This window comes from Cervus elaphus, chromosome 20 (genome assembly GCF_910594005.1).
Source record: "Cervus elaphus chromosome 20, mCerEla1.1, whole genome shotgun sequence".
NCBI lineage: Eukaryota > Metazoa > Chordata > Mammalia > Artiodactyla > Cervidae > Cervus > Cervus elaphus.
Window position 1 is genome coordinate 35,482,552 of NC_057834.1, and position 27,474 is coordinate 35,510,025.

The 27,474-nt window shown below is 48.8% G+C and overlaps 1 protein-coding gene across 3 annotated transcripts in view; it reads right to left on the reverse strand.

The window, feature by feature from the left end:
• KIRREL1 (kirre like nephrin family adhesion molecule 1) overlaps positions 1–6,136 on the reverse strand; it is a 100,824-nt gene extending 94,688 nt beyond the window's left edge. The window contains exon 1 of one of the 3 annotated variants that reach the window (XM_043878869.1): positions 5,766–6,136. In XM_043878869.1, the coding sequence (XP_043734804.1) occupies positions 5,766–5,817 (52 nt within the window). In that variant the 5' untranslated portion in view covers positions 5,818–6,136. The remainder of the gene's footprint in view (positions 1–5,765) is intronic. The other 2 variants (XM_043878866.1, XM_043878868.1) reach the window with 2 other exon arrangements.
• Between the last annotated feature and the right edge of the window lie 21,338 nt (positions 6,137–27,474).

Consider the following 27,474-nt stretch of genomic DNA (forward strand, 5'->3'; position numbering starts at 1 on the left):
TATATAAATACAGGACTTCCCTGGTGGCTCAGTGGTTAAAAAAAAAAAAAAAAAAAATCTGCGTGCCAATGCAGTAGATGCAGCTTTGAACCCTGGGTGGGGAAGATCCCCTGGAGAAGGAAATGGCTAACGACTCCAGTATTCTTGCTTGGGAAGCCCCATGGACAGAGGAGCCTGGCAGCTTACAGTCCATGGAGTCACAAAAGTGTCTGATGCAACTTAGTGACTAAACAATACAAAGTTAAAAAGACTCTACAGGTGGGAAGAAGAGATCTGTGGTGTTACAAACCTCCTGCTCCTAACAGACAAGGAGTTCCCATCCCCACTAAATAAAACAGATGGTCATCCAAGCAAGACAGCAAGATGCAGGTGGGCTAGATGTCTCGGCTGGGCCCTGGGGGAGCAGGCTTAGCCAGGCAGCAGGAGGAGCCTGTCTGTCACTGTGGGGAAGGAGAGCAGGAAGACACCCTCTGTTCCCCTCCAGAGCCACTCAACCGAAGGGAGGCCACTGCACAGGTGCCTCTGCCGTGGAGGGTGCCCAGGGGACCATGGGCTTTGTAGTAAAACAAAGAGTTTGAATCTGGGATCTCATACTCCAGGGATGGCCCTGAGCAAGTTAATTAAAATTGGCTTTGGTTTCCTTATCCTTAAAATGGGGGTAACATTTCCTTCACAAGTGTTGTTACAAGTGAGTGTGAAGAGCATAGAGTAGGGATTTGACAAGAAGTCATTTTGATGCTTTGGTTGGGAGACCACCTCCTACAGTCACTTTTCCCTACCCTAGGGCAGGCAGGGCCTCCCAAAGCAGATGAGACCACCAGACCCCGGCCTCTGTGTCCGCCAGGGACTGGGCTGAGTGTCTTGGTTTTCTCCCCAGGCCTGCACTCAGCACCCCACCCCTTGCATGACTCTCCATAAGTCAGTCTTGCACGTTACAGGGGCAGTTTCCAAGTTTGCAGCTCATGGACCTGTAAAGGCTGTGTAATTTTAGAAACCAACACAAAGTTGCAAACCTTTTCATTTGCTAAGTAAAGCGCTTTGTACAGACTTCCCTGGAGGTCCAGTGACTAAGACTTCCTGCTCCCAATGAAAGAGACCCAAGTTCAACCCCAGATCAGGGAACTAGATCCTACTTGTTGCAACCAAGAACTTGCAGCAGTCAAATAAATACAAAATATAAACAAACAAACAAAAAATCAAAAGTCGTTTATGGGCACTGTTATATTACCAAAGAAAATCCTGTTCAACACCCAAAAATGTAGGACAGAATCTCAGAATAAAGGATGGTTTTAGGATTTTGAATGAATTTCCATTTATGAGCGCTTGCTCCTTTTTCCTCTTAGTTCTTCAGCTCTAGGTCAGGAAGGACCCTGTCCTGGCCCAGCATCTGTCCCTGTTGGCATGCGGGATCCCAGTCAAAGGAAGGTGGGGGCAGTATTTGAGAGGAGCTGGTTCCCCAGCCATTAATACCATCAAGATGCCCAACTTGTCTAAACCTCGATTTCTCAGCCATGAAATGGGGATAATTACAGAGCCAATCTCAGGAGGCTGCTGTACAGATTAAATTAGATGATGCAAATAAAGTAGTTAGCACAAGGGCTCCATAAATGATCCATATGATTTCCAGACTCTGAAACGCTGCCACTTCGGGGCTAGTGTTCCTCCTTTCTCATAAGAGCTTTGGCTCCTTCTCACTAGAATGCCAACCTCTTCCACTTGGCCCTCTTCTTCCCCAAACCCTTCCTGAGGTCTCCAACCAAGGCTGGTTAGCTTCCCCTTCTGGGTCCTCCACAACCCAGTTCTCTCCACGAGAGATACAAGACAGAGGTGCTGGAGTCCAGGACCAGGAATCTGGGTGGCTGGAGCCGAGAAAACAAAAAGAGAAGGAGGAGCTGGAAAGGAAGCAAAGAACTGGGCTGTCCATGTCCAGCCACAAAGTCCTAACAGAAGCACTTACAGGGCATGTCTTTCCAGACACTGTTCCATGCACCTTATATGGATTAACATGCCATTGCCACCCTATGAAATGCTATTTCTATCCTGACTGTACAGACAAGCAAACTGATTCACAGAGAAAACACACAGCTTGTTCAAGCTGACACAACTATCCAGTGGCCTGGGGGAAGGGTTTAGCCAGGGAGCTGGACAGGAGTCTGTGATTTAAGCACCATTTAATACTGCCTCCTTCCAACATCATAGCACTCTCATCGAGTCAATCAATTGATCAGATATTTAAGGGCACTTATCTCACGCTTAGCACTGTGTCAGAAAGTGAAAGGATAAAAGAGAAATGAAGACTTAGTCCCCAAGAACATAAAGCTACACAGGAGCTTCCATCAGAGCACTTGGTTCTCAGCTCAAGATGGGGTGAGGGCCAGGGACAAAGCTGGGCTGCTTCATCCCTACCCCACCAGAGAACCAAGGGCAGAGGAAGACAACCAACCATGGGAGCCAGCAGAAGGTGGGAGGCCTAGACACCCTCTCCTCCTCTTCCTGATCCAGGATCTTCTGGGGTCCAGAGCTAGAGCTGGAGGTAATGCTAGGCCCTGAAAACTGCGTTTACACCCTTCTCCTTGGGTCTGAGCAGAAGTCCAATCAAGGTCAAGGAGAGGGACCAGGTATCCTGATTTCTGCCATGTCTCCCCCTGCTCTTCCCCATCCTCAAGATCCTGCTTTGGGTTAGAAATGTGGGCCATCTGAAGTGTGTGTGTGTGGGGGGCATGGTGAGAAGGGAGTCCATTCCCAGCTACTCTTCTTTCCAGACTCTGGCTCTCTATCAGGATGTAGCTGTACTCAAGCAGTTGAATACTGGGAATTTAGGAGGCCCTGGGGCCTCTTCCCTTTATTCCTCGCCACCCTGCCAAGTGGTGGCAGGGATGCCCAGGGGACATCTAGGGGCTGGAGGGACACATTTTCCCCCTACCCCCACCTCCACCCTCCCCTGGAGGCAGCTCCCGCCCCGAGCCGGCCTGTCATCCCACATTGCTCTGATTAGCTATAATCTTTCTTTTTCAATTTCTCCTCCCTGAGACTGGGGAGCGAGAAAATCTCCCAGAAAATGAATAAATATTTCAATTTTCGGCGCAATCAGTCTGAGGAGCCAGCGCATGATGGAAACGGGGGGAAGGATAATGGTTTTCATTTAGATAAGATACAGAAAATTATTTAGTGAAAAATGAAGATTGATGAAGCCCATTGAAATTCTTTAAAACGCGATTTTTATTTCTCTGCCTAAGCTGTACGTTCCCTTCCTCTCTCCTCTCCGCTCCCCTCAATTCAACTGCCTTCTCCTCCCACCTTCTCCGCACTTGCCCACCACCCTCCCTCAGATGCCTGGTGACCCCCCTCAGGTTCCTCTCTCACTGCCCCAGTCCCTGCCTACAACTCCTCCTTCCTAAGGATGGAGGCTGAGGAGGGAGGTCCTGCCACCGCCCCTGCCCCCCTCGTCTCTCGCCCCGTCCAGAGAGCATCCCAGTCTCCCCAGGTCCCCACTCCTTCCAACCTTGCCTCCTCTCCAGTCCCTGCTCAGCCTCCCAGGAACACTCTGGAGTGACTTCCTCTCCCCTCTGCTCTAACCTCTCCCTTTTGCTCCCTTTGGTATCCCCCCTCCCACCCCCAAATACTTCTGTACACTTTCATCAGGTCTTGCTTTCACCCCTGCAGGAGGATGGGCGATGGAATCTCAGCTAACCCCTGACCCCTCCCTCCCCAAAACAGAAAGGCACACAGCACTCCTCTCTTGGACCATTCTGCCCTGCTTCAGTCCACATGCCTCTCCTGTTTGCGAACTGCAGCTTTTGTTCCTTGAAGCTTGTTCGTATCCATGTTGCTGACACATTAAGGCTGCAGGAAAGGGGCACACAGACGCTTGCCCCCAACACATACCAGCACTGACCCAGCTGACCCCTCCCCCACCACCGTGGGCCCTCCTCCCCTCCCCCTCCTCTAGCAGCCTGGCTGAACAAAGTCAGAACTTAAGTCATCCTCCCAACTTTCTGCCAAGTGGCTGGCTTGGCCTGCCAACCCCAGGACCAGGCCTCCTTTCCCCCAGCACCACTTCCACCCCACTCACACTATGAACGTGGGCCCTACCCAAATGCTAAGTATGCCTGTGTGTGATGGAGGGGGGTGGGAGCCTTAGGGGACAGGATTGGAGACCTGCCCCCACCAACTCAGCCAGGCTTGGCCTTCAGGGCCCCGGAGGGCCCAGCCAGGAGGAGAGGGGAGGGGTCCAATACAACATCCCTCCCCTAAACACACACCCACCAGGCCAGGAAGGGAGCCGAGAGTAGGGCCCCGCCTGAGGGTGCTCTCCGCAGAGTAACTTTCCTCGTCCCAGACCCACCCTCCCGACACCACCCAAGAGGAGACCCCCTCCTCCATTTCGTCGTCTGTACATCTCCATAGGTATCTGCCTATAGGAATGTCTGTTCAAGTTTCTTTGTTTGCTGGAGGGTTGGTATTCACAGAAGGGTCTCTGTGTGTGGCTATGTGTTGTGTCCTTGTAAATGCCCGACTGCATGCATGGACTGTGCCTGTGAGTTGTGGTGCGTTTGGGGGCGTGAATATGCCCGCGTGTACCGATATGGGGGAGGAATCTGTCTTCCTCGGATGTGCCAGCGTCTTTGTGTATATGTGTCTGTCTCCGTGTGGGGAATGCTCGCGGGTATGTCTGTCTCAGTAGGTGAATAGTCTGTCTCAGTGTCTAGGGCTGGTTTTTTGGTGTTTGTATGTCAATTTCTGTGTGGCAGCTCCATCTTGGGGGTGGGGGTAGAGTGGGGGCGGGGGGGGGCGCGGCTAGGTCAGCAGGATTAAATCTTCCTTAGAGTCAGATCCAAGAGACAAGAATCCACTCAAACAGACCCCAGTAGGGGCTGAACTCTGGGCCCTCGGTTTCTTCAGTTACCCTGCCGCCCCCCAGCCCAGCCTTAGGATACCCTAACATCCTCATCTCTTTCAACCTCTCCTTCATCTATCAACCTCTCCTCCATCTCCCAGGCTCTTCCCCGCCGGTCCCAAATAAAGCCCCAACATCGGTACTTTTCTGACCCAAGAGGGTGTTAGCCGCCCCCCACTCCCGCCGCCCCCGCAAGTGGCCACTTCCATACCCAGCGGGCCCGAAGCTGCCTTTGGAACTCCACTCCCGACCGGGAGCCTCCGCGGGCAAGGGTTCAAATCCCCACCAGAGGCCCCGAGGCACCCCTCCCTTCCTCTGGAGGGGGCAGCCCCAGGCAGTCTGGAGCCGCGGCTCGGACTCAGCCCCGCGAGGGGCTGGGCTGAAGGAGGGCCGGGATTCCCTCCCGACATCTTCGGGAGCCTGGGTCCCCCGCTTTCCGCGCACCTCCGCCCCCCGAATCTGAGATCCCACCCTCTCCCCAGCCTTCCCCCCGCCGGGACCCAGGCGTCCGGACTCCGGGTCTCGGAGGGTGGAGGTGAGTAGAGCTGCCAAAGGCTCCGGAAGAGACTTTGAGCGGTCGGATCCCTTTTCCACTCCGACCCCCAGCCCTCGCGGCCCCGATTCTCGGTTCTCCCGCGCAGCCAGAGGAAACAACTTGGGCAAATCAACGGAAAACTCCTCCTCGCCAGCCCCCGGTACTCCGCGCGGGGACCCAGCCCCCACCTCGTGGCGTCCCGACCCCCGGGGACCGGCCGCGGGCGGCCGAGCCCCTCGGAGCGCCCCGGGTGGGGGCGCACACTCCCGCCCCGGGGGTCGGGTGGGGGCAGCAAGGGCTGGCGCGGGCGGAGCGGGGGGTGGGGGAGCTTACCTTGGGAGAAAGTATCGGAGAGAGTGAGGATCCAGACGAGGAGGCTCAGCATGCTGTCCTTCCGCCGTGCGCCCGCCCGCGGCTCGGGCCCGGAGTTGGCGAGGGAGCGAGAGGAGCGGGCTGGGGAGGAGGGGAGCCCGGGAGCCCGCCCCCCGCCCGCCCGCGCCCGCCCCTGCACACTCACACGCACACTCACTCGCGCGCACAAACTCACTTCCCTTCCCTCCGCTTCTTTTATCTCTCCTTCCTCGCGGTCCCGTCTCTCTCTCTCTCCTCTCTCGCCCCCCTCTCCTTCCCCCTCGCCCTTTTATTATTTCTCGCCTCGAGCTTTATCTCTCCGGGTCTCCTTGGCTCTCCGCTCTCCCTTTCTCCCCCCTTGTCTTCCTTCCCTCTCTCCCTCCTCCCTCCTCCTGACGTCTGCTCTCCCTCCGACGGCCCTCCCTCCACAGCCCTCCCCGTGCCCCCCCAGTGCGCGCGCACACACACACTCACACCCCTCGCTGCAACTGAGATGGACGGAGCGCCAAGAGAGAAGGCGGTGGAGGGCCAAGGGGTAACAACGGGAGAGTCGCGGGCGCTGGGGCGGAGACGGCGGGACCCCTGCCCACCCGCACCTCCCTCCCATCTATATACACAGCCCTGGTCCCGGGCTACCGAACTAGGCAGTGGACTGGGGAGGCGGGGCATGGGCTGAGGACCAGCTTTTAGCCCAGGGGATGACTGTGGTGGGGAAGGGTGTGTGAGTGTTTGTGTGTGTTTGGGTGTGTGTAAGCATGTTTAGGAGAGGAGGGGGTGGGCAGGCGGTGGTTCATGGAATCAAAAAGCTTAAAATCCTTTTTTTTTTTTCCTCTTGTTAATTCCACACCCAAAATCTAACCTCTGGATTCTCAAATTGGGAATTCTCAATTGACTAATGAATGCTGGAGGTGGGGAAGGAATCACTCCTCTTCCCACCTCCTAAAGGCAAAGCTGGAGAATTCCAGCTGCTTCCTGGATTGGCCTGAGGCCCCCGCCAGGGGGCCTCACCCAGCACACAGTGGGGCCAGGCTGTGTTGGAGTCCTCAGCTGGTGGAGGACAGGCGTAAATGACTCCTTCCTTTGTTCATCTTATCTTCCCATCCGGAAAGAAGTACTCAACTGGAGGGCTTCAAATAGCTAAGAGGAGGGCAGCCACAGGAGGATGGATCACCAAGCAGAGTTTGAAATCCTTTGGGGTTGAGGGATCTGGGTGCTGGGAAGAAGGAATTCCCGGTGAGATTGATGAAGGCTTTCAGTAGGGGTCTCCTTTTTCTTAAAGAGACCAGCTTAACAACTAGCCTCTCTCCCAACCCATAACTAGATGCTTCTGCTCACAGGACCCGGGGTGCCTGAACCTCTGGGTCCTAGGCAATGAGTTGAGGATACATAACAGAAATCGCACAGGAATTGCACAACTTTACAAAATTGGTCTAGAGAGGTCTCCACTTCTTTCCTCCCAGATCTTAAGTCTCCTGGGTCCCTCATTACCCGCCAAGATTCTGGATTTCAGCCCCCGGAGCCAAGGTTCATAGCTCTCTGGTGCCCTCTGCTGGTTTGAGGCAGTTATGATGACTTTCTTCCACACATACTGACACCAGGCTGAATGGTCCGGACACATCCACATAAGAGGACACAGAAATAAACTCACATCCAGAAGCATACTATGCACAGACCAGAGGGTCCTTCATATGTTCTAAAACACAGGTGTATGGTCAAACACACAGCTTAAAAATAAGGAGCGTACCTAACCCAGAAAAATAGGAATATAATCACAAATACATACAAACAGCCACACATCAGCATGCAGACACATAAGGGCTTTTAATTTACTCATCATTAATCTTGCATTTTGCAGATATTCTTGCATCTTGCATTCTTCAATGTTTGCTTATGTTCCAGTCACAATTCTAGGCCCTGGAGCTATAGCAATGAAAAAACAAACAAAAAATTTTTTTTTTTTTTTTTTTACAAAATCCCTCCCTCAGAGTATTCTATACTGGAGAGCAGGAAGAGGCAGTAGAAAAATAATAGAAAACACAAGGTTGTAGTAAAGGCTATGAGAGACAAATAAAGCAGGGTACAATGAATAGGGAGTGGAAGGAAAGCAGAAATTGCTACTCTTACCAGAGTCAGGGGAAGCTGCTCTGCTGAAGTAACATTTAAGCAGATACCTGAAGGAACTGAGAGATTTAGGTTTTCAGGCCCGCATCTGAGGGGAGACTGTAGCAGGTAGGTGGAAACAGCAAGTATAACAGAAGGGCCCTGAGGAAGGGATGTTCTTGGAATATCGGTGAGACAGCCTTTTCTCCTTTTTATTCTGCACAGAAAGGAGGCCCATGGTGATGCGATTTAGGAAAATTTTCAAAGAAAAAGTCCAGAGCCAAGGAAGAGAATATTCTTAGCTTAGTGAATGCTTCCTGTCTACCTTCTGCTATTCAGGTTTGATGGTGATTCTCAATGTGAGGAGGGACTGGGTTATCAGAGCTTACCTTTCCCTTGGCCTTTTATCTCACCTTGAAACCCTAGTAACAGAGAAGCCAAATTTCTCTAGATCCTTAACAGCCAAAGGAGTAATCTCATTCCCCTCTCCTGGTCCCTTAACTTCCCACCCCGCCTGCTCCCTTTAATCTCTGATTCTTACCAGCTCTGTTCACAGCAAACACAATTCTCCAGACTCCCCTCTACAAAAGCCAGTCGACATTCCAGATGCCAGAGTTTAAGACCCCATCTCCAGCCAGGGGTCCTCAACAGCAGCTGTGTATTAGAATCTCCTGAGGGGCCTTTAAAAACCACCAGTGCTTTGGCCTCACTCCCAAAGATTAATTGTTGTGTAGTGAAGCCCCAAGCATCAGGATTTAACCTCCCCAGGTAATTCTGATGGGCACCAGGGTTGAGAACCAGGAAGCAAGCCCCTGCTTTCCAGGCATTGCCCTCAGCCAGGCCGCACACTCAGGGCGCTGTGCCCTCTTCTCTCCTCCAGCCCCTCTGCTTCCTGCTAATCCTGCTTCTTCCTCCCCTCCTTGGAGGGAGGACCCCAGTCAAGCTGTCCCAACTTTCCTCCATTCTAATCTCTCTCACGGTAATGTTCACAATTCTAATTGGATTAACTGAGTCTACTGGAATTTAATCACCTAACTTTCATCAAACTGGGGACATCGTGGGGCTGAGTCTCCAGTATCTGATGGATGGTCCTGGAAGCAAAGCCTGTGTCTTTTCCATCAGACTAGACATAACCTCCCCAGGTCAGGATATCTGCCTCCCCATCAAACTTGGGGCCTTTGGGGCAAGACCTAAGCATGTCCTCTCAGTCTGGAGCTCTCCGAGGGCAAGGAAGAAGCTGGGAACCCCTCTCCACAGCAGAGATGCAGCAGAATATTTGAAAGCAAGACACATAAGCATAGAAACCACCCAAAGCGATCCTAATCCAGGTTCTGCCCCTTACTTTTCGTGTGACCTTGGGTAGCTTATTTACCTCCCCTTTCTAATCCTTGATTTCTTCATCTGAAAGCAGAGACAATAATAGTACTTGCTTTATGGAGTGGTTGGGAGGATTAAATGGGTCAATATCCACATAGCTCTTACAACAGTGCAGAGCACCAAGTGAGAAGTAAATGCTAGCTGTGATTAATTTCAGTTTGAGAGGTCCCCAAAGCAGGGGCCCTTCCAGTCTTCCTCCTGCTGGATTAGTCTTCATCCCCATGCACAGGGCCCTGCCCACAGAGAAGTGTGCAGGCGTGGAGGTAGAGGAAGTAATCCCTAAGGATGCTACTTCACCCTGAAAAAAAGGAGAGAAGCAGCCAGAGGTTGTATATGGAGTTAGGAGAAATAGTAATAATTTTTTGAGCACAAAAGTAAAGAGATCAAGAGGTCAGGGAGTGAGAGGAAGGCAAATTACGACCATCAGCAGCAGAAGCCACCCTGAGAGACGGAAATGAATTCTTTGTCTCAATGAGGGCTAAGAACAGCAGAACAATTCTATAAATTGTCCTCTTTCCCCCTAGAGGGGGTGGAGGATTGTGTTCCTGCTGCTTACCAGAAACTCAAAAGGGAAAGGCCAAGATCCTGATTTTCAGCCTGGAAAATAACCCTGACCAAAAAGGAAACCCTGAGTCCCCAAGAGTAAGGAGCTGCTGGAGGTCACCATGTCTCTCCCGCTGCTATAGTGACTGCAGCCCAGAGCAGTGAGAGAACATCCCTTCTTCCAAAGTACCCCCAGCAAAGGGGCTTGCTTTCAATCCTGCTCCAGTTCTGTGTCTTAGAACCCAGATAATAGTGTAAGTTCTTCCAGATATCAGGCCTTGGGTTTTCCTGCTGCTATACCAGTCTGTTTCCTCTTGTTCTCCTTTTCCTTAAGATGCCCAGCCTTTTTCAGTCACTCAGTCATGTCCAACTCTGCGACCCCAGGGACTGCAGCACACCAGGCTTCCCTGTCCATCACCATCTCCCAGAGCTTTCTCAAACTCATGTCCATCAAGTCAATGATGCCATCCAATCATCTCATGTTCTGTCGTCCCCTTCTCCTGCCTTCAATCTTTCTCAGCATCAGGGTCTTTTCCAATGAGTTGGCTCTTTGCATCAGATAGCCAAAGTATTAGAGCTTCAGTTTCAGCATCAGGCCTTCCAATGAATATTCAGGACTGATTTCCTTTAGGATTGACTGGTTTGATCTCCTTGAAGTCCAAGGGACTCTCAAGAGTCTCCTCCAACACCACAGTTCAAAAGCATCAATTTTTCGGTGCTCAGTTTTCTTTATGGTCCAACTCTCACATCCATCCATGATCACTGGAGAAACCATAGCTTTGACTAGATGGACCTTTGTCGGCAAAGTAATGTCTCTGCTTTTTAATATACTGTCTAGGTTGGTCATAGCTTTTCTTCCAAGGAGCAAGCGTCTTTTAATTTCACAGCTGCAGTTACCTTGCTTTGAGATGTATGAAAACTGGAGCAGAGACAGAACAGGCTTAATGGTGATGAGGAGAGATTCAGATCTGCACTGTGAGGGATGAGGGAGGGGGCCGGTGGGGCATGAGGAAGAGCAACAGCAGCTGAAGTGTTCTGACCAACCCTTAGTGGTCCCTTGGGGGAGGGTGCGCCAAGGAATCGGGCTCCTTGGATGAGGCATGGGTGTCAGAGGTTGTCTGAGGGGACACTGCTGCTATGGAAGCAGAGGGCTAAAGACTAGACTTCAGAAGGGACCGTCTACTGAGGAGGAGTGTCCAAAATATTTGAGGAGAGATTTGGATAGGCTGAAGCTGCTCTGAGGCAGGGATGTAGAAAGAATGACCTTGGCAAAGACAGGCTCCCAGGGTGTGTTTACCACGCACCAGCCTTGCCTGTGAGCAACTGTGATCCGCTCCTTCCCACCCATTTCAGCCCCCTCTTTCTCACTGCATCACATCCCAGCTCCAACATGGGGAGACAATTTGTGCTAAATGGACCAGTTATCTCTTATTAGGTTTAATGAGGATTTCATTGCCTCAGCTCACAGGGATTGGAAGATTCCTGCTTCAAATGAGCAGCCCGTTTGAGGAGATCAGCTCAGAGAAAGAGGAGAGAGCTAGGGCTCAGGGGCCCTGGGCAGGGGCACAGAGGCGGGGAGTGGGTGGGGGCGTGGGTATTGAGGAGGGGAGAATGGGGAATAGATTTAATTAGGAAAAAATGGAGAGAAATGTCAACTAATGACTCACATGTCAAGCTCCAGAACTCTATGAAGCCTCAAAAAACATGAGGCCCCTTCTCCCTTGAAATGGTGAAATGACAAAGCAAATTATAGTAGAGTAAGATAAGACTGGGATCAGAACCCAGGCCTCTTGCCTCTTAGGCCAGGATTCACTTGCATATCTTGTTAACTTCGGCTCCCCATCCCTGCACTCCAGACCCATTCCAAGTGCTTTTATCAGCAAAGTCAACCCATAAGTCCAAACAGCTCTGGTCATAGCTCCGTAGCGCTGGTCTCCTGTAGGTATCTGAAAATCAGAGACTCAACTAAGCAGAAGGGGGAGTTATGAAGGAGAAAGGAAGCGTCTCTCTCATCTACCTTTGGCCCTTGCTTTTAGTTCCCTTGGATCCTATTCCCAAGTTCACAGTCTCCTGATTTTTAGCATTCCTTGGTGCTTCTTTGAAGACCTAAAACTTCCCATCATTAGATCTATTTAGTATCAGGACTGGCTGTGAGAATTGTGGTTTATGCTTACATTCAAGCTAGACATGAGATCAAGCTGGTAGCTAAGATTATGGTCAGAAGTTACAGTAAGGTCACTGGACAACATAGGAGGTTTAAGAGTGAAGTTGAATAAGGTTCACACAAGTGGAAATATACAATTAGGCTTACATAACCCTCATTATGTGCTTAATCACTCAGTCGTGTCCGACTCTTTGTGACCCCATGGACTGTAGCCTGCAGGAATCTAACCCAGGTCTCCCGCATTGTAGGCAGATTCTTTACCATCTGAGCCACCAGGGAAGCCCCATCCCTTATTATGTGTGTGTGAAAGTCACTCAGTCATGTCCGACTCTGCGACCCAAGGGACTATACAGTCCATGGAATTCTTCAGGCCAGAATACTGGAGTGGGTAGCTGTTCCCTTCTCCAGGGGATCTTCCCAACCCGGGAATTGAACCCAAGTCTCCAGCATTGCAGGCAGAGTCTTTACCAACTGGGCCACAAGGGAAGCCCTACCCTTATTATAAGAGGCGTCAAAGCACAACCCTTAACTATGTCACTCCAGGAAGGAAGAATTAGGAGTTGGAGATTAGCTGACACAAACTATTATACATAGAATGGATTAACAACAAGATCCTACTGTGTAGCACAGGGAACTATATCCAATACCCTATAATAAACCAGAATGGAAAAGAACATGAAAGAGTGTGTGTATGTATATATATATGTATAACTGAATCACTTTGCTGTGTAGCAGAAATTAACACAACACTGTGTATCAACTATACTTCAATTAAAAAAAAAACAAAGTTGGACTTCCCTGGCAGCGCAGTGGGTAAGAATCCATCTGGTAATGTAGGGGACAGCCCTGCTCAGGGAAGATTCCACGTGCCTTGGAGTAACTAAGCCCAAGCCCCACAACTACTGAGCCTGAGGTACAGAACCCAAGAGCTGAAACTAGTGAGCCTGGGTGCCACAACTACTGAAGCCCAAGTGCCCTGGAACCTGTGCTCCATAACAAGAGAGACCACCGCAGTGACAAGCCCGCTCACCGCAGTGAAGAGTAACCCCCACTTGCTGCAACTAGAGAAAGCCCGAGCAAAGCCACAAAGACCAAACACAGCCAAAAAAAGAAAAAAAAAAAAACATACAGGATATAGCCAAAGGTGTGCTTAAAGGGAAAATCAATAGTGCTAAACAATTTAATCTTAACTAATAAAATTTTTAAAACACTAAAAAAAAAAATATGTCACTCCAGCCCTAATAACCCCAATAGAGGCCTGCAAAGGGTTTGGGTTAAGATTAATTAATTGGTAATTTGTTTGTTCACCCATTCATCCATCTCTTCATCTCGCAAACATGTATTAAAAGCTCACTCTGAAAAAAATAAATAAATAAATAAATAAAAGCTCACTCTGTGCCCAGGTACGAGGCTAAACACTTAGGACACAAAGATGAATAAAATGCGCCTTGTTGAAGCCACAGTCTAGTGGGAAAGACCGACAGATAACTACAAACGGAGTTGGGAGGTGCAGAGACAGAAACACGCCTATCTCCTTAGGAGTGCAAAGCATGAATGATGCACTTAGCTTGGAGATGTCAAGTAAAGCTTCCTAGAGTTGAGAGTTAGGATCTGCAAAGTCTGAAATAGGGCCTTAAATAAGATAGTTCCCCTCTCTGGGCCTCATGTCCTGTAGCTCTGACAGCCCTCCGTTACAGTTAAATGTTTGTTTATACTAAGGAGGCAAAGGCTGTTCCCTAGAGATGCCTGCTGAGAGGTTCCATCGGGATATCTACAAAGTTGTTCTAGAAATGCTCCCTGTTTGAGAACTGCTTCTATTCCTCCTGAGATCCAGGGTCAGAGACCCATCTCCTAACTCCTGACATACAACACAGTGGGCCTTCCTATGTGAGACAGCCATGCTGCAGGCCAAAGTATTCCTCCCTGATCCCACTAGCTTCCCAGCTTCTGTGCCAATGAACAGGCCTAGCAGTGACTGCCAGGCAGGGTCTGGCTGCTGGTTTCGGTGGTATTTCCTAAATGGACAGATGGAGAATGTTGATTTAATGTCCCTCCAGTGCCTCTCTTCCAGCTTCCCAGACACAGCCAGCAATAAGGCCCTGGCATCTAGTCCTCCTCTGGCAGGCACGGCAGTGGCCCTCCTCCAACAGCCTCATCCCTGAGCCTCCAGCTTCCTCCAGCCCCATCCCCAAGTCCTCTCAACACAGAGCCTGAGTCCAGGCTCCGGGAATAGGTCTTTTGTTGTTGCTGTTGAGTTGCTAAATCGCGGCCGACTCTTTTGTGATCCTTTGCACTGTAGCCTGCAAGGCTCCTCTGTCCATGGGATTTTGCAGGCAAGAATATTGGAATGGGTTGCTATTTCCACCTCCAGGGGATGTTCCTGATCTAGGGATCAAATCTGTGTCTCCTGATTGCAGGCAGATTCTTTGCCACTGACCCACCTGGGAAGCCCCACGGTCTAGGGAAAAGCAAATCCCGATGAAAAGTTTGCCATCGATGAAAAAGGACAAAACAACGGAAACCTGGCTCCTCCGTTAGTGGTCCTTCAAGGGGTACCACCTGAGAGCAGGATGCTGTTTGTCAGGGGATGAGGATGGGGAAAGGAGAGGCATTAGTCAAAAGGTACAAGGTTTCAATTATATAAGAGGAGGTGATCCTAGAGAGCCACTGTGCAGCTTAGTGCCTGGAGTTAACAATGCTATATTGTACTCAAGCATTTGCTAGGAGAGTAAATCTTATGTTAAGGGTTCTTATCTCAAAATAATAATAATACATAAAAAGAGGCAGAAGGGAACTTCCCTGGTGGTCCAGTGGCTAAGACTCTGCACTCCCAATGCAGGCAGCCTAGGTTCAAACCATGGTCAGGGAACTAGATCCTGCAACCACAAATAAGGGTTCACATGCCATGACTAAAGATCCTGAATGTTGCTATGAAGATCCAAGATCCTCGTACCACAGCTAAGACCTGGCACAGTCAAATTAATTAATTAACTTTTTTTTTTTTTAAGAGGCAGAAGGAAATTTTGGAGGTGATGGATATGTTTATGGTACAGATACAGTGATGGTTTCCTGGATGTATATTTATTTGCAAACTCAACATGTTGTATACATTAAATGTATGCAGCTTTTTGTATGTTAATCATCCCTCAATGATGTGATTAAATAAGAAAAAGGACGGGCACCAGCTTCCATCCTGTTGTTTAAACCAAACACCTGCTGCACTTGACTGTTTCTTCTTTCTCCCCGTCTATCCCCAATCAGTCTCCAATTCCTATCAGCCGCTATAAGTTACATCCAGTTCCTTCCACCTCCGCCATTACTGCCTCGGTCCTCTCCTGCCTGGGCCACCAGCAACAGCCTCGGTGTCTGTTCAGTTCTGTTCTCTGCAGTTCTGTATGTCTGCAGCCCCGGTGGTCTTACTCAGGCTTAAACTGGATCACCTAATTCTCCCACTTAAAACTCACTGGCGACTCTACAGCCCCATGGATCAGACCCAGAATCTTCCCATCAGCTACCAGATCCTGCCTGGGATGGCTCTGCCTTGCCTCCCAGCCTCACTGCTTCTGACTCTCCCTCTTACCCCTTACACTGACAGGCTTCTCCGAGTTTTTGGAACTGGCCACATATGGGTCATCATCGGGGCCTTCACGCGTCCTCTGCCCTACCTCATTCCCTAGACTGAGTCCTGCTCACCTCTCAGACCTCACACTGAATGTCACTTCTCCATGGAAGCCTCTCTAATTCCTGCAAACAGGAGAGATCACCCATTATTGCCCTCAAGCACCCTCCGTTTTCACTGGCAGCATTAACCACACTTGTAATTAGGTATTCAGCGTCCGTCTCCCCTGTTGGATCCTAAGCCCTGAGCAGGTAGAGCCTGCCAGTACTGTTCACTGCTGTCACCATAGACTGAGACAGAGATATGTTCCCTATTTTGAGTTCTGGAAAGGATTTCTGGGAGTAGGGAGAAGGCTAGTTTCCATGTAACAAAGTAGAGCCAGAGGGCTAGCAGTTAGACTCCAGGAGGAACTTCCCCACCAAGTAGGCATTTAGCAAGTTCCAGGAAATCATCCATGCAAGGCACCAGAAGAAGAGCAAAAATGGCATGTTAGTTTATCTTCTCTTGTTCAGAGTGAGTGTGTGCGTGAAAAAAAAAAAAAAAGAAAACCAGGGAGCAGTGAACAAAGCTATAAATACAGCCGAGCGTCGAGTGACATCACCTGAGCACAGTGCGGCGATTTATGGGCAAGTCACACGGCCCTAAAGTGTATTTATAACGGTGTAACTCACTAGTACCTCTCTCTGCCTGCCTGCCCTCCCTCGTCCTCCTGTTCGATGGTGGCCAAAGTCCTGCTCTTCTCTTGAAACAAGATGGCTGGGCCAGGCCCCTGCTTTGGCGGTACTGAGGAGTCGGGAGTTCTCTCCAAAACCATGCATTCAATAATCTGCCGCAGTTCCCCATTTACTGATGAACTGTGGACACTTAAGACATGCCAAGCCTCCTTGGCCTTTGCCTATCTTTGGGCTCCATGTATGGCCCTGGGTGGGGAAGAACCCTTGGAGGAGGGCATGGCAACCCACACCAGGATTCTTGCCTGGAGAATCCCATGGACAGAGAAGCCTGGCGGGCTACAGTCCATCGGGTCACAAAGAGTTGAACAGGACTCAGCCCAGCACAGCACAGCTTTATTCACATTCACCATGTGGTCCCCAGTCTTCACTGAGTTTCCCCAAATAGCTCCTAGGTGTTCATCCCTCCATGTATTTGCCCATGCGTTCCCCTCCATGTGTCGTGTTTTTCTATAAATCTCCAGTCAAAACTGTTCCTTTATTAGACCCAACACAGATGCAACACTTTCCCTGAGATGCCCAGTGCAAGATGCACCGTTTGGTTCTCTCCTCCCAACACCACGGACTCTGCATTCTCTGCTCCTTGAGGTCACCTGTTCGCTATGATAAACTTGCACCCAGACATGTCTTGTTTCCAACTCAAATGGGGAGTCCCTGGCCCACACATCTTAGTTCCTTCCTCAAGGTCTGCTCCAGGTCCTGCCACATGGCAGAAACTCAGAGAATGTTTGTTCAAATATCTGTTTCTTCTGTGAACCTAGTCCCACTTGAACATCTGCAGCCATGTCCAATTAGAAGCTCCACTGGCACAATTTTCAATCCTCACATGACCAGGAAGGTGTCAGCATCCCCTCTTCTATGTAAGATGGTTGAGGCAGAGACAGGTGAAGTAGCTTACCCAAGGTATACAGCAAGTAAGCGTGACCGCAGGATTCTCAATCAGTATGTCAAAATCTACCATGTTTTTCCTATTCCTGGAGACCTTGGGCTGTATGGTCTACAGTCTGGTTTCTATCTAATATCCCCGGATATGCATTCTCTTCTTAAAAGCACTGCACACAGCCAGCTAATAACCTGCCTCTTCACAACTGGTTCCAGGCTTGTTTACCCAGGTGCTGGAGTCATCAAAATGAAGTTTCTTTTTTTGGGGGGGCGGGGGGCACTGCACTGAGTCTTCATTTCCACACACAGGCTTTCTCTAGTTGAGACTTGTTGCTTTTGGCCTCTGGTTGCTGCACTGGGGCTTAGTTGCCCCTTGGCATGTGGGATCTTAGTTCCTGGAGCAGGGATTGAACCTGTGTCCCCTGAGATGGGAGGCAGATTTCTTAACCACTGGACCACCAAATGAAGTGTTCTGAGGGGGCTTGTCAGAAAATCACTGCTTTGAAAGAAGAAGCCCCAGGGCCTTTTTCTGTCCTGGGGACCTATCCCTCCCCTACCTCATATACGTGGGGGAAAGAAAACTCAGAGACAGCAAGAGAGACTGTGAGATAAACAGCCACCTGGCAGCCAAACCACCCACTGCTCAGGACCCTGGCTTTCCTCTGCATCTCCCCTCCTCTGCTTCTGGGTCTTCTTGGATGATTTTACCACAACCTCTACCCAGAGTCTAAATGGAAAGAGGGACTTTCCTTGGGGGTCCAGAGGTTAAGACTGTGCTTCCAATGCATGGGGCATGGAAGCCCCATTGATCTCAGGGTGGGGAATTAAGATCCCACCTTCTGAGCAGCAGGACCAAAAAAAAAAAAAAAAGAAAGAAAGAAAGAAAAGCAATGGTGAACTGAGATTCTCTTTCTCCCAAACAAACCATCAAATGTTTACCTCAGGGAAAGTGGGAACTAGAAATTACCCAAGGTGGGTGGGGAATAGGGTGTTTGGTGGTGTAGTTCAGATAGGCTGGGATCTGAGTCATGATCTTAGGCAAGCAGAGGTTAGGAAGCAGAGACCGGGAAGTGTGGGCAAGTGATTGTAGGGGAAGCAAGCCAGAGCAAATCAGAAAAAGTATATGTCTTCCCAACTCATGCTCAGCTAGGTCACCAGCATGTGGCTTAAGGCACTGAATAAAATAAAAAAATATTTACCAAGCAAAGTGATTTTGCTAAAAAAATTCTATTAATATTATAAATAATTCTTATCTCTTCTATTATTGCTCAGAATTGAAAGGTAATTAAAAATGATGCTGAGTTCCTATAAGTGTTTCCCCCAGCTCCACCTTCTCACATAGGCTATTTGCAACTCCATATTTGGCTGCAGAATCCAGCACATTCATTCCTCACACAAAGTGTGAAGTGAAAGAAGTTTGTCTTTGATGATCCAGTATCTTTCTTGAAGCATTATTCCACAATCTTGAGAGCTCTCTTTCTGCTCTAAACTTTCCCTGGAGAATGAGCTTATGCTAAAATGTGAAGGACTCCATATCCTCCCCCTGACAGCCAAGATATTATATAACATATATAAATTGTAACCACTGGACCACCAGGGCAGTTCCTGGGGCAGTGTTGTAACCGAGGAAATGTGTATCTGACAGTGTAATTATAGACATTTTTATACTTGATAAAGAGGCATTTTGGGGGTACTATAGAGAAACCTTCTAGAGCCCATGAAATTACAGCTCACCCAATAGTCTACAAGCAGAGGGAGAATTACCATGAAGCTAATGAAGCTCCGTTGCTCAGGACCTTCCAAGGCCCTGGGTGGCACCCCGTCTGTGCGCCAGTGCGTTCATGTGGTTCTGCATAAACAATGCAAGAGTAAGATACTGTAATCACAGTTGGTTACGTCTGCTGTTTCTTTTCACTCTTACTTTCCTCCACCTCACTTTCCCTCAGGTCAGGAGGTGAAGAAGCCGTGGACATTCTGCGGGCCCAGCTAAAGGGAGATTGAGTAGGAAGTCCATGCAATACAGCTCATAATCACTTGCATGTATGGTTATGCTAACCCTCTGGTATAGGGGTGGATTCTAGGAATGCTCCTGTGGTCACCAAGCTGACTCAGGCAGCATCGGAACATGTAGATGCAGAACAAGAGGGTCGTGGTGGTGAGAATATGTCCTCTAGGACTCAGACCTGGAGGCACGGAAAGCAGAAGCTAGTCCACGGAAAATTTTTCTAATCACCTGACATGTAACGTGGCAAGTGTCGAGTTTGGTTCTCATTGATGCTCTGTCAAAATGGTAGTTCTTTCCTGTCAGGAATATGCTTAAATGATGTTTCGTATAAATTATAAATATGCCATACAAAAATGTTTTCTGTGTATTTTATTGAAATGATTAGATAGAAATTATTCTGACATTAGGAAGGGAATTGTAACACAAAACTAAGTTTATCCCCAAAGAGATATTGCACTAAGAGGAAAAGAATAGTTTTTTAAAAGCTCTGGGATTCTTTAATATCCCAATTAATAAAGAGGGTATCACATATGATTAGAATGGAGAAAGTTTTCAATTTCTTGGTGATTTGATAAAGATAACATAATAGATCACTACAATGAGGACAAGCTGGTTAATAATGACTGGTGTCCTTTATAACAAATACCTAAGATTAGTTACAATACTTTGGCCACTTGATGTGAAGAGCTGACTTACTGGAAAAGATCCTGATGCTAGGAAAGATTGAGGGCAGGAGGAGAAGTGTGAGACAGAGGATGACATGAAATGGTTGGATGGCATCGCTGACTCAATGGTCACGTGTTTGAGCAAACTCCAGGAGATAGTGAAGGACAGAAAAGCCTGGCATGCTGCAGTCCATGGGTTGCAAAGCATTAGACAAGACTTAGTGACCGAACAACAACATAGAAAAACCCAAACTGTCCTAATATCTTACAGCTCAATTATTTTTTTAAAAAGTGTACAGATTTTTTGTCTTCCAAAAATAACAATTCTAAAATTATAGATGGTATTATCAATATAATGGTCTTCCCAGGTGCTGCTAGTGGTAAAGAACCCACCTGCCAATGCAGGAGACATAAGAGATGTGGGTTCAATCCCTGGGTGGGGAAGGTCTTCTGGAGGAGGGCATGGCAACCCACTCCAGTATTCTTGTCTGGAGAATCCCATGGACAGGGGAGCCTAGTAGGTACAGTCCATGAAGTGGAAAAGAGTTGGACATGACTGAAGCGACCTAGCATGCATGCATACATTAATACAGCAAGTTTAAAGTTGAAAGACATTTTTAAAGACTATTGATAATAAAAAGATAAATTTTGATCAACCATGCCAGAAGAAAACAGAATTATCCTTCTGCTCTCTCTATAAAAAACATTACAGAATCATTATGAGGAATCAATCAAAGGGTATGCAGCCAAAAAAGTAGCAAAAAATATTAATGGGTGTGTCAGGCAGTTAATTAATAAAAATGATTGTGTTTTTTCCTGGATTTTAATGATTTTGATTTGCCAACTTTTTAAAAGTTGTAACTTGTTATGAATCCTTTATTCATTTTTAAAACAAATGTTCACTTCTTACCTACTTTTGTATTTATAATTTTGTATTCTTTCCCTTTATTAATGAAGCCCCCCAGCCCCCCAGCCCCCCAAAAAGCAAAATAGCATAAACCTCAGGACCCCATAAAATAGGATTCATCTATGTCTACAGCATTGGTATTTTATTAAGATAATGCTGAATGGCAACACTTTTCCTAAAGTTTATTATGTGCCCGAATTATTCTAAGTGCTTTACTGTAAAATTATCTCATTTACTCCTCTCAGTAACAACTTGTTTCCCTCATTGGAAAGTACTTGTTTTCTCCATTTTACAGATGAAGGAACTAAAGTCCCAGAGAGGTGAGGCAACCTGCCCCCAGGTTGCTCAGCTGGGAGGCTGCAAAGCCTGGATACAACACAGAAACTTATTTCCTGTGTTCGCTGACCTAAACCCTGGTTCCCTCGCCTCCCCTGGCCCCAGAGTGGAGAGAGAAGCTCCCAGCCTCCCCCGCTCGTCTTGCACTCGCAGCGGCCGAGTGTAAAGCTGGAAGGCGGGCGGCCGGCCGACGGCAGGAGCGCTCAGCGTTGGCCGCAGGCTTTCCCCTGCGCTCCCTCAGCCCGCTTCGCCGGCCTGGGCCTCGGCCTCGCGCCCCGGTGGGCGGGGTGCGGCCGCGGGCGGCCGACGCTCGGCAGGTGGGCCCCGCAGGCCGCCGGGGGCCGGGGCCGGGGCGGGCGCGGAAGGGGTGGGGGCGCAGGCTGCCGCCGCGGGGAGGAGATGCCTTCAGAACTCTGGCGTCTCCAGGGGCAGCAGCCAGCACGCAGCCTCCTCCCCACTTCATTAACTGGAAAATAAACTGGAGCCACAAAGGCCTGGAGAAAGGAGAGGGCGCGCGCCCAGCTGCCGCGGGGCCGAGGGGCGGAGGTGGCGCGAGGGGGCCGCGCCAGCTGAGGCCGCCATCGGTCCCCGGCCGCCCAGCCCCCACCCGCCGGCCCCGCCGCATCCCGGGAGCCGGCCCTCTGCTCCCAGCGGCTCCGGGGGAGCCCTGGGAGCCGGAGGCCTTCCCGGGCCGGGGGAAAGTGCCCCTCGGAGTCACCCCCAAGCTGCGCGGGCTCAATGGGCCGTCAGATGGCGGGGAGGGGCGGGCGGCTCTGCACTGGCCCCTCCTCTGAGCCAGACCTTCTGCTCCCCGAGCAGAACAGAGGGACATTGAGAGTGTGGCCCTGGGGAAGGGCCGGCTCTGGGGAAATGGGATTTTAAGAGAGAGAAGTGAGAGACCCAGTGCCCTCCGCTCACTGCCCACCACCCCGCAAACACGCGGAGACACGCAGGGCTTCTCCTTCCTCTCTTAAGTGCTCTGCCCCTCTTCCTTTTCTCCCAGGACCCCCCAGAGCTGTGACGCCCTCAGCACCATCCCCCCTCACTCCCTTGCCCCTGCTTCTCTCCTGAGCTCACCCCTTAGCAAAGCTGTCCTCCTTGCCCGCCGGGCCAGTTCCCTTCTGTATCAGTTTGCTGTGGCTGCCGTGACAAAGTGCCACAGCCTGGATGGTGTAAATATTTCCTCCTAGCTCTGGAGACTGGAAGTCCCAAATCGCTGTGCAAGACTGGTTTCTTCTGGGGCAGCTCTCCTTGGCTTATGAATGGCCGGATTTCTCCCAGTGCCCTCCCGTGGTTTCCCTTGGTGCTTGTGTGTGTCCTAAGCTCTTCAAATAAGGACACCAGCCATGTTGGATTAGCGCCAACCAGAACGATCTTATTTTAATTTAATTACATCTTTAAAAAATATATTTTTGGCTATACAGGGTCTTCCTGGCCTTCTCTGGTTACATCCAGGACTACTCTGGCTGCAGTGCCCTGGCTTCTCGTTGAAGTGGCTTCTCTTTCTGCATAGCGTGGGCACTAGGGTGCAGGCCTTAGTAGTTGCCCTGAAGCATGTGGAATCTTCTTGGACTAGGGATTGAACCTGTGTCCCCTGCATTGGCAGGTGGAGTCTTAACCACTGGACAACCAGGGAAGTCCTATTCGCTTCTTTAAAGACCTAATTTCCATATATAGTCACATTCTGAGGACCCTCAAACATGGATTTTGGGGAACACAATGGAGCTCTTACCACCCTCCTTGTCCAGACCAGCCTACCACCAAATCTTGCAGATATCAGGGTTATCTAGGTTGCCCTAGACTGGACCCTGTAACATTCCCACACACAGCCCCACAAACACATCCTAACACATCCCTCACTTTCCTCTGAGACATTCAGGACCTCACAGAAGTACCTGGTCACACAGATCCTAGTTAATATAACCTAGCACACAGGAATATCGCCTTCTTGGTTGTGAAATCATATCTGGCTTGTCTTTTTTCTGTTCAGTTTGGAGGCTGCCCGTCCCAGAATCACAGCTCTTCAGTTTGTTTGGTCCTTTAGGAATCTCTCCCCCTCAAAATGTTTCAGTACCTTTATTTATTCATTTATTTCACAGTTTTGTTGAGATATAATTGACATATAGCACTGTATAAGTTTAAGGTGTACAGCATAATGATTTGGCTTACATACATCATGAAATGATTACCACAGGACTTTTAGTGAACATCCATCGTCTCATGTAGATACAGCATTAAGGAAGTAGAAAAAATTTTTTTCCTTGCTCAGTACCTTTAAATAATTTATTTTGAACAGGTTCAAAGGTTTATAGAATGGTATAAAAAGGAGTATATTGAGGAGTCTCATTTTTACCATCTTCATCATCCCTGCTCTCCAACACCCCCCCCCCCATCCCATCTCTTATAGGAAACTGGATTAATTTGCTTTTGTTCTGTCTTTCCAGTGCCTTCACAAGCCCATACAAATGCATGAGTTTATAGTCTTCTTTTCTTAGACAGCTTCCCTTATGACTCATCTGGTAAAGAATCCACCTGCAATGTGGGAGACCTGGGTTCGATCCCTGCATTGGGAAGATCCCCTGGAGAAGGGAAAGGCTACCCACTCCAGTATGCTGGCCTGGAGAATTCTATGGACTATATAGCCCATGGGGCTCAAATAGTCGGACATGACTGAGCGACTTTCAATTTCAGTTTTTCTTAGACAAAAGGTAATATGTTCAGTGTTCTACCCCTCTCTTTTTTCACCTAACAATATAGCCAGGAGATTTTCCCCATAGCTCTAAAGATGGCTTCCTCCCCCCGCCCCCCCCTTTAATAGCTTCATAGTACTTCCTTATGTGGATATAACATGATTTATTTAACAAATCCTCTAAAGAGATACCCTTGGGATATTTCCAGTGCTGTTCTCTTGAGAGGAGAGCCCTGAAAACCTTAACCAATTTAGAGTTTCGTAATACCTGAGAAATGGAGAGGCCTGGAGGTAAGGCAGTGGGGTGGGCAGAAAGGATCCACAGGTGGCAGGAGATGTGCTCTCTGCCCTTGGGGATGTTTTGAACTCGGAGAGCTGTAGTTCTTCTCTGTGGAGTCTTCTTTATGAAAAAGACTCTACAGAATCTCACCCTGCACACATTTCTTTGATGCTACATTGCTAATTCAAGATCCCTTAGATTAGTGATACATTGCTGTGTAATCAAATACCACAAACTTAGCAGTTCTAAACAACATGGACTTATTTGCTTACAGTTCTGTAGGTCAGAAGTCTGGGCAGAAAGAAAGGGATGAAGCTGGAATAGGGTAATAGGAGTAGGTAATTACTAGCCCGGGAGGTCTAGAGCCCAGGATGTAGCGAAAGTGTCCCCGGAAGTCTGTGAAAGTGAAAGTTGACTCTTTGCCACTGCATGAACTATACAGTCCATGGAATTCTCTAGGCCAGAATACTGTGGGTAGCCTTTCCCTTCTTCCAGGGGATCTTACTGACCCAAGAATCAAACGGGGTCTCCTGCATTGCAGGAGGATTCTTTACCAACTGTAGGGAAGTCTGTAGGGCTTTGTCATGGAGACTGAACAGGTTCTCTGCTCAATTGGTTGTGGGACTGAGACAGGCAGCTCCTAGAAGCCAACTCTCTCTACAGGCCACTCACACTATGAATGTCCTCTTCTTTAAGGCCAGCAGGAGATTGTTTCTGCTGCTTTGAATCTCTTTTTCCAGAGAAGGCCCAGTTCCTTTATTAAGGGTTTTTTCCTGATTAAGCAGGCTCAGGATAATCTCCCTTTTAATTAACTCAAAATCAACTGATCTGGGACCTTAATTATATCCACAAAATCTCTTCACCAAGTTTGTGTCGACCTGCCCTCATCACTACCAAATCTGGTACCAACCAAGTCTCTTCTCCAGATACCCTTCCTGCACACAGGCCGGGCACCCAGGTCCCATCCCTTCCCTCCTTAAATGTCTCAGAACACTGCTGCCTTGGGACTTTCCTGGTGAGTCAGTGGTTTAAGAATCCGCCTTGCAATGCAAGGGACAGTGGTTCAATCCAAGATCCCACATGCCTCGGAGCAACTAAGCCCAAGCACCTAAAGCCCGCGCCCTGCAGCCAGAGAACCCACCTCAGTGAGAAGCCCACATCCCTCAAGAGCAGCCTCCACGCACTGCAACTAGAGAGACCCATGTGCACAACAAAGACTCAGCAGAACTATAATAAATACATAAATATTTATTTGTATTTATTTATAAAAATAAATAAATTTTAAAAAAGCGTAGAGTGTATCAGTTCACCTTAAAAAAATATATATATATGTTGCCTTGTCAGGCCCACATTATATCCTAGGGGATCAGGTCCAGCATTCACAGCGTCAGTGACCAGCACTCTCATGCCTCCCAGTCCTATTTCCTAATCATCCCTTAGAGCAGAGGCTCTGGACCCACTTGCCTGCTTATTACTCTTCCACCTCACCCCATCGCCCCATTCCAGCTTGCACATCTTTATTTCTCCTGACCGCACTGCCTGGAATACCTTTTTCATGTCTCTCCACTGATTCTGCTCTTTTCCATTGCTAATATATTCACTTAGTAAATTTTTTTTTTTTTTTTAAAGAGACTTCTGAGTGCTCTGGGGATTCAGAGGTGCAAGTCATCTTCCAGGTCCTCAAGAAGTTTGCAGACTGAAGGAACAGATGAGCAAGCAATAACAAAGCACCATGGGACGTGCTGAACTACAGGTAGATGTCAGCCTAGGGCACAGTGGGGTAACAGAGGTGGAGTACAAAATCCAACTTGGGGGTCTGGAAAGGCTTTCTGGAGGAGGTGGCTCTTGAGCCATGTCTTGAAAGTTGACTAGATGTAAGATGGGTGAAGAGAGGAATTGGCTGGGCTTCATCTGGAGAGGAGCATGGGCTGACCTGGGTCTGTGAGCAAGGGGCATCTTGAGAAAGGCAGAATGCAGGTGTAAGGTCAGCTTTGGCAGGAACTGAGATTGGAGAGGATGTCCCAGCATCAAAGAAGTCATTGGAGGTGTTTGGATTTTCTTGATAGGGAGGGGGAGTTAGAAGGCTGGAAGCAGGGGAGTGATCTGTGTTGTTATAAGGATATTTTAAAAATTAAATAATTGATTTATATTTAGCTGCTCTGGATCTTTGTTGTTGCCCACAGGCTTTCCCTAGTTGCAGCGAGTGGGGACTCCTCTCTAGTTTCAGCACATGGGCTTATCACTGCAGTGGCTTCTCTTGTTGTGGAGGATGGGCTCTAGGGTACGTGGGCTTCAGAAGCTGTGGCACACTGGCTTAGTGGCGTCTCCCCGGACCAGGGGTCAAACCCACGTCCCCAGCATCAGCAGGCGGATTCTTAACCACTGGCCCACCAGGGAAGTACCTAATAAGGATATTAAACTGCAGACTTGTGGTTAGAGAGCTTACTGCTGCAGTGGGTTAGAGGTCAGTCTGTAGATAAGAATGGTTAAGCTGAGATGGCAACAGACCAGGTTCCAAGTTCTACCTCCCCCAGGAAGCCTTCCTGGGGAACCCTTCCCAGAATAATGATTGTGTCTGGTAGCAGCAGCAGTTGTACTAGAAGCAATAGCAATTTAAATAATGACACATCCATCCTTGTAAATGATAGCCCTGTGAAGTAGGCAGTAGAGTTATTATTATTTCTATTTTGCAGATGAGGAAAACAAGGAAACTTATCTGTGGCATAGAAACAGCAGTGATGGACCATGAACCCAGATTGTTACAATCCCAATGACATGTTATTGCCACCACAGCAAACTGCCTCTTGGCTTGTTTTGCATTTAAAGCCTTTTCTTAGTATCCAGTCTGTTTAATAAATATATACATTTTGTCTGCTGAGTTGTACACAGTTCTTGCCTCTGTGGCTGCAATCAATCAGTGTGAGTTAATGAAGAATATGGTGGTTCTTGAAGGATCCTATGATATTCTCCAATTTTAATTCATGAAACGATGGAACATTCATTCTGTCTTCATACCTTCTCCCAATACCTAGTACAGTGCAAGGTGAAAAACAGGCATTAGTAAATTTGTGTGGAATGTAAATGGGATGAGGAATATCAACCATTTAAAAGAGAAGTCAGGACTGTTTGTAGTGATTCTGGGAGGGAGGAGGGGCTGGGAGCCAGACTGGGTCCATGGGGATGGGTTAGTGGGACCGAGAGCCACCCACCAATGGTCCCCCAGCCTGAGCAGACTTGGCAGCCAAGTTGAGTCTAAGTAGCACTTTTCTATTAAGTGCTCTGTGGGGAGGTGTAATGTGTCTCTATTTAAAATTAATTTTTCAGAATTGGAAGCCCCATTCTGAAAGGCAGTGCTCCCCTGGTGGCTTCTGGCAGGATTGGAAAGCCATAACT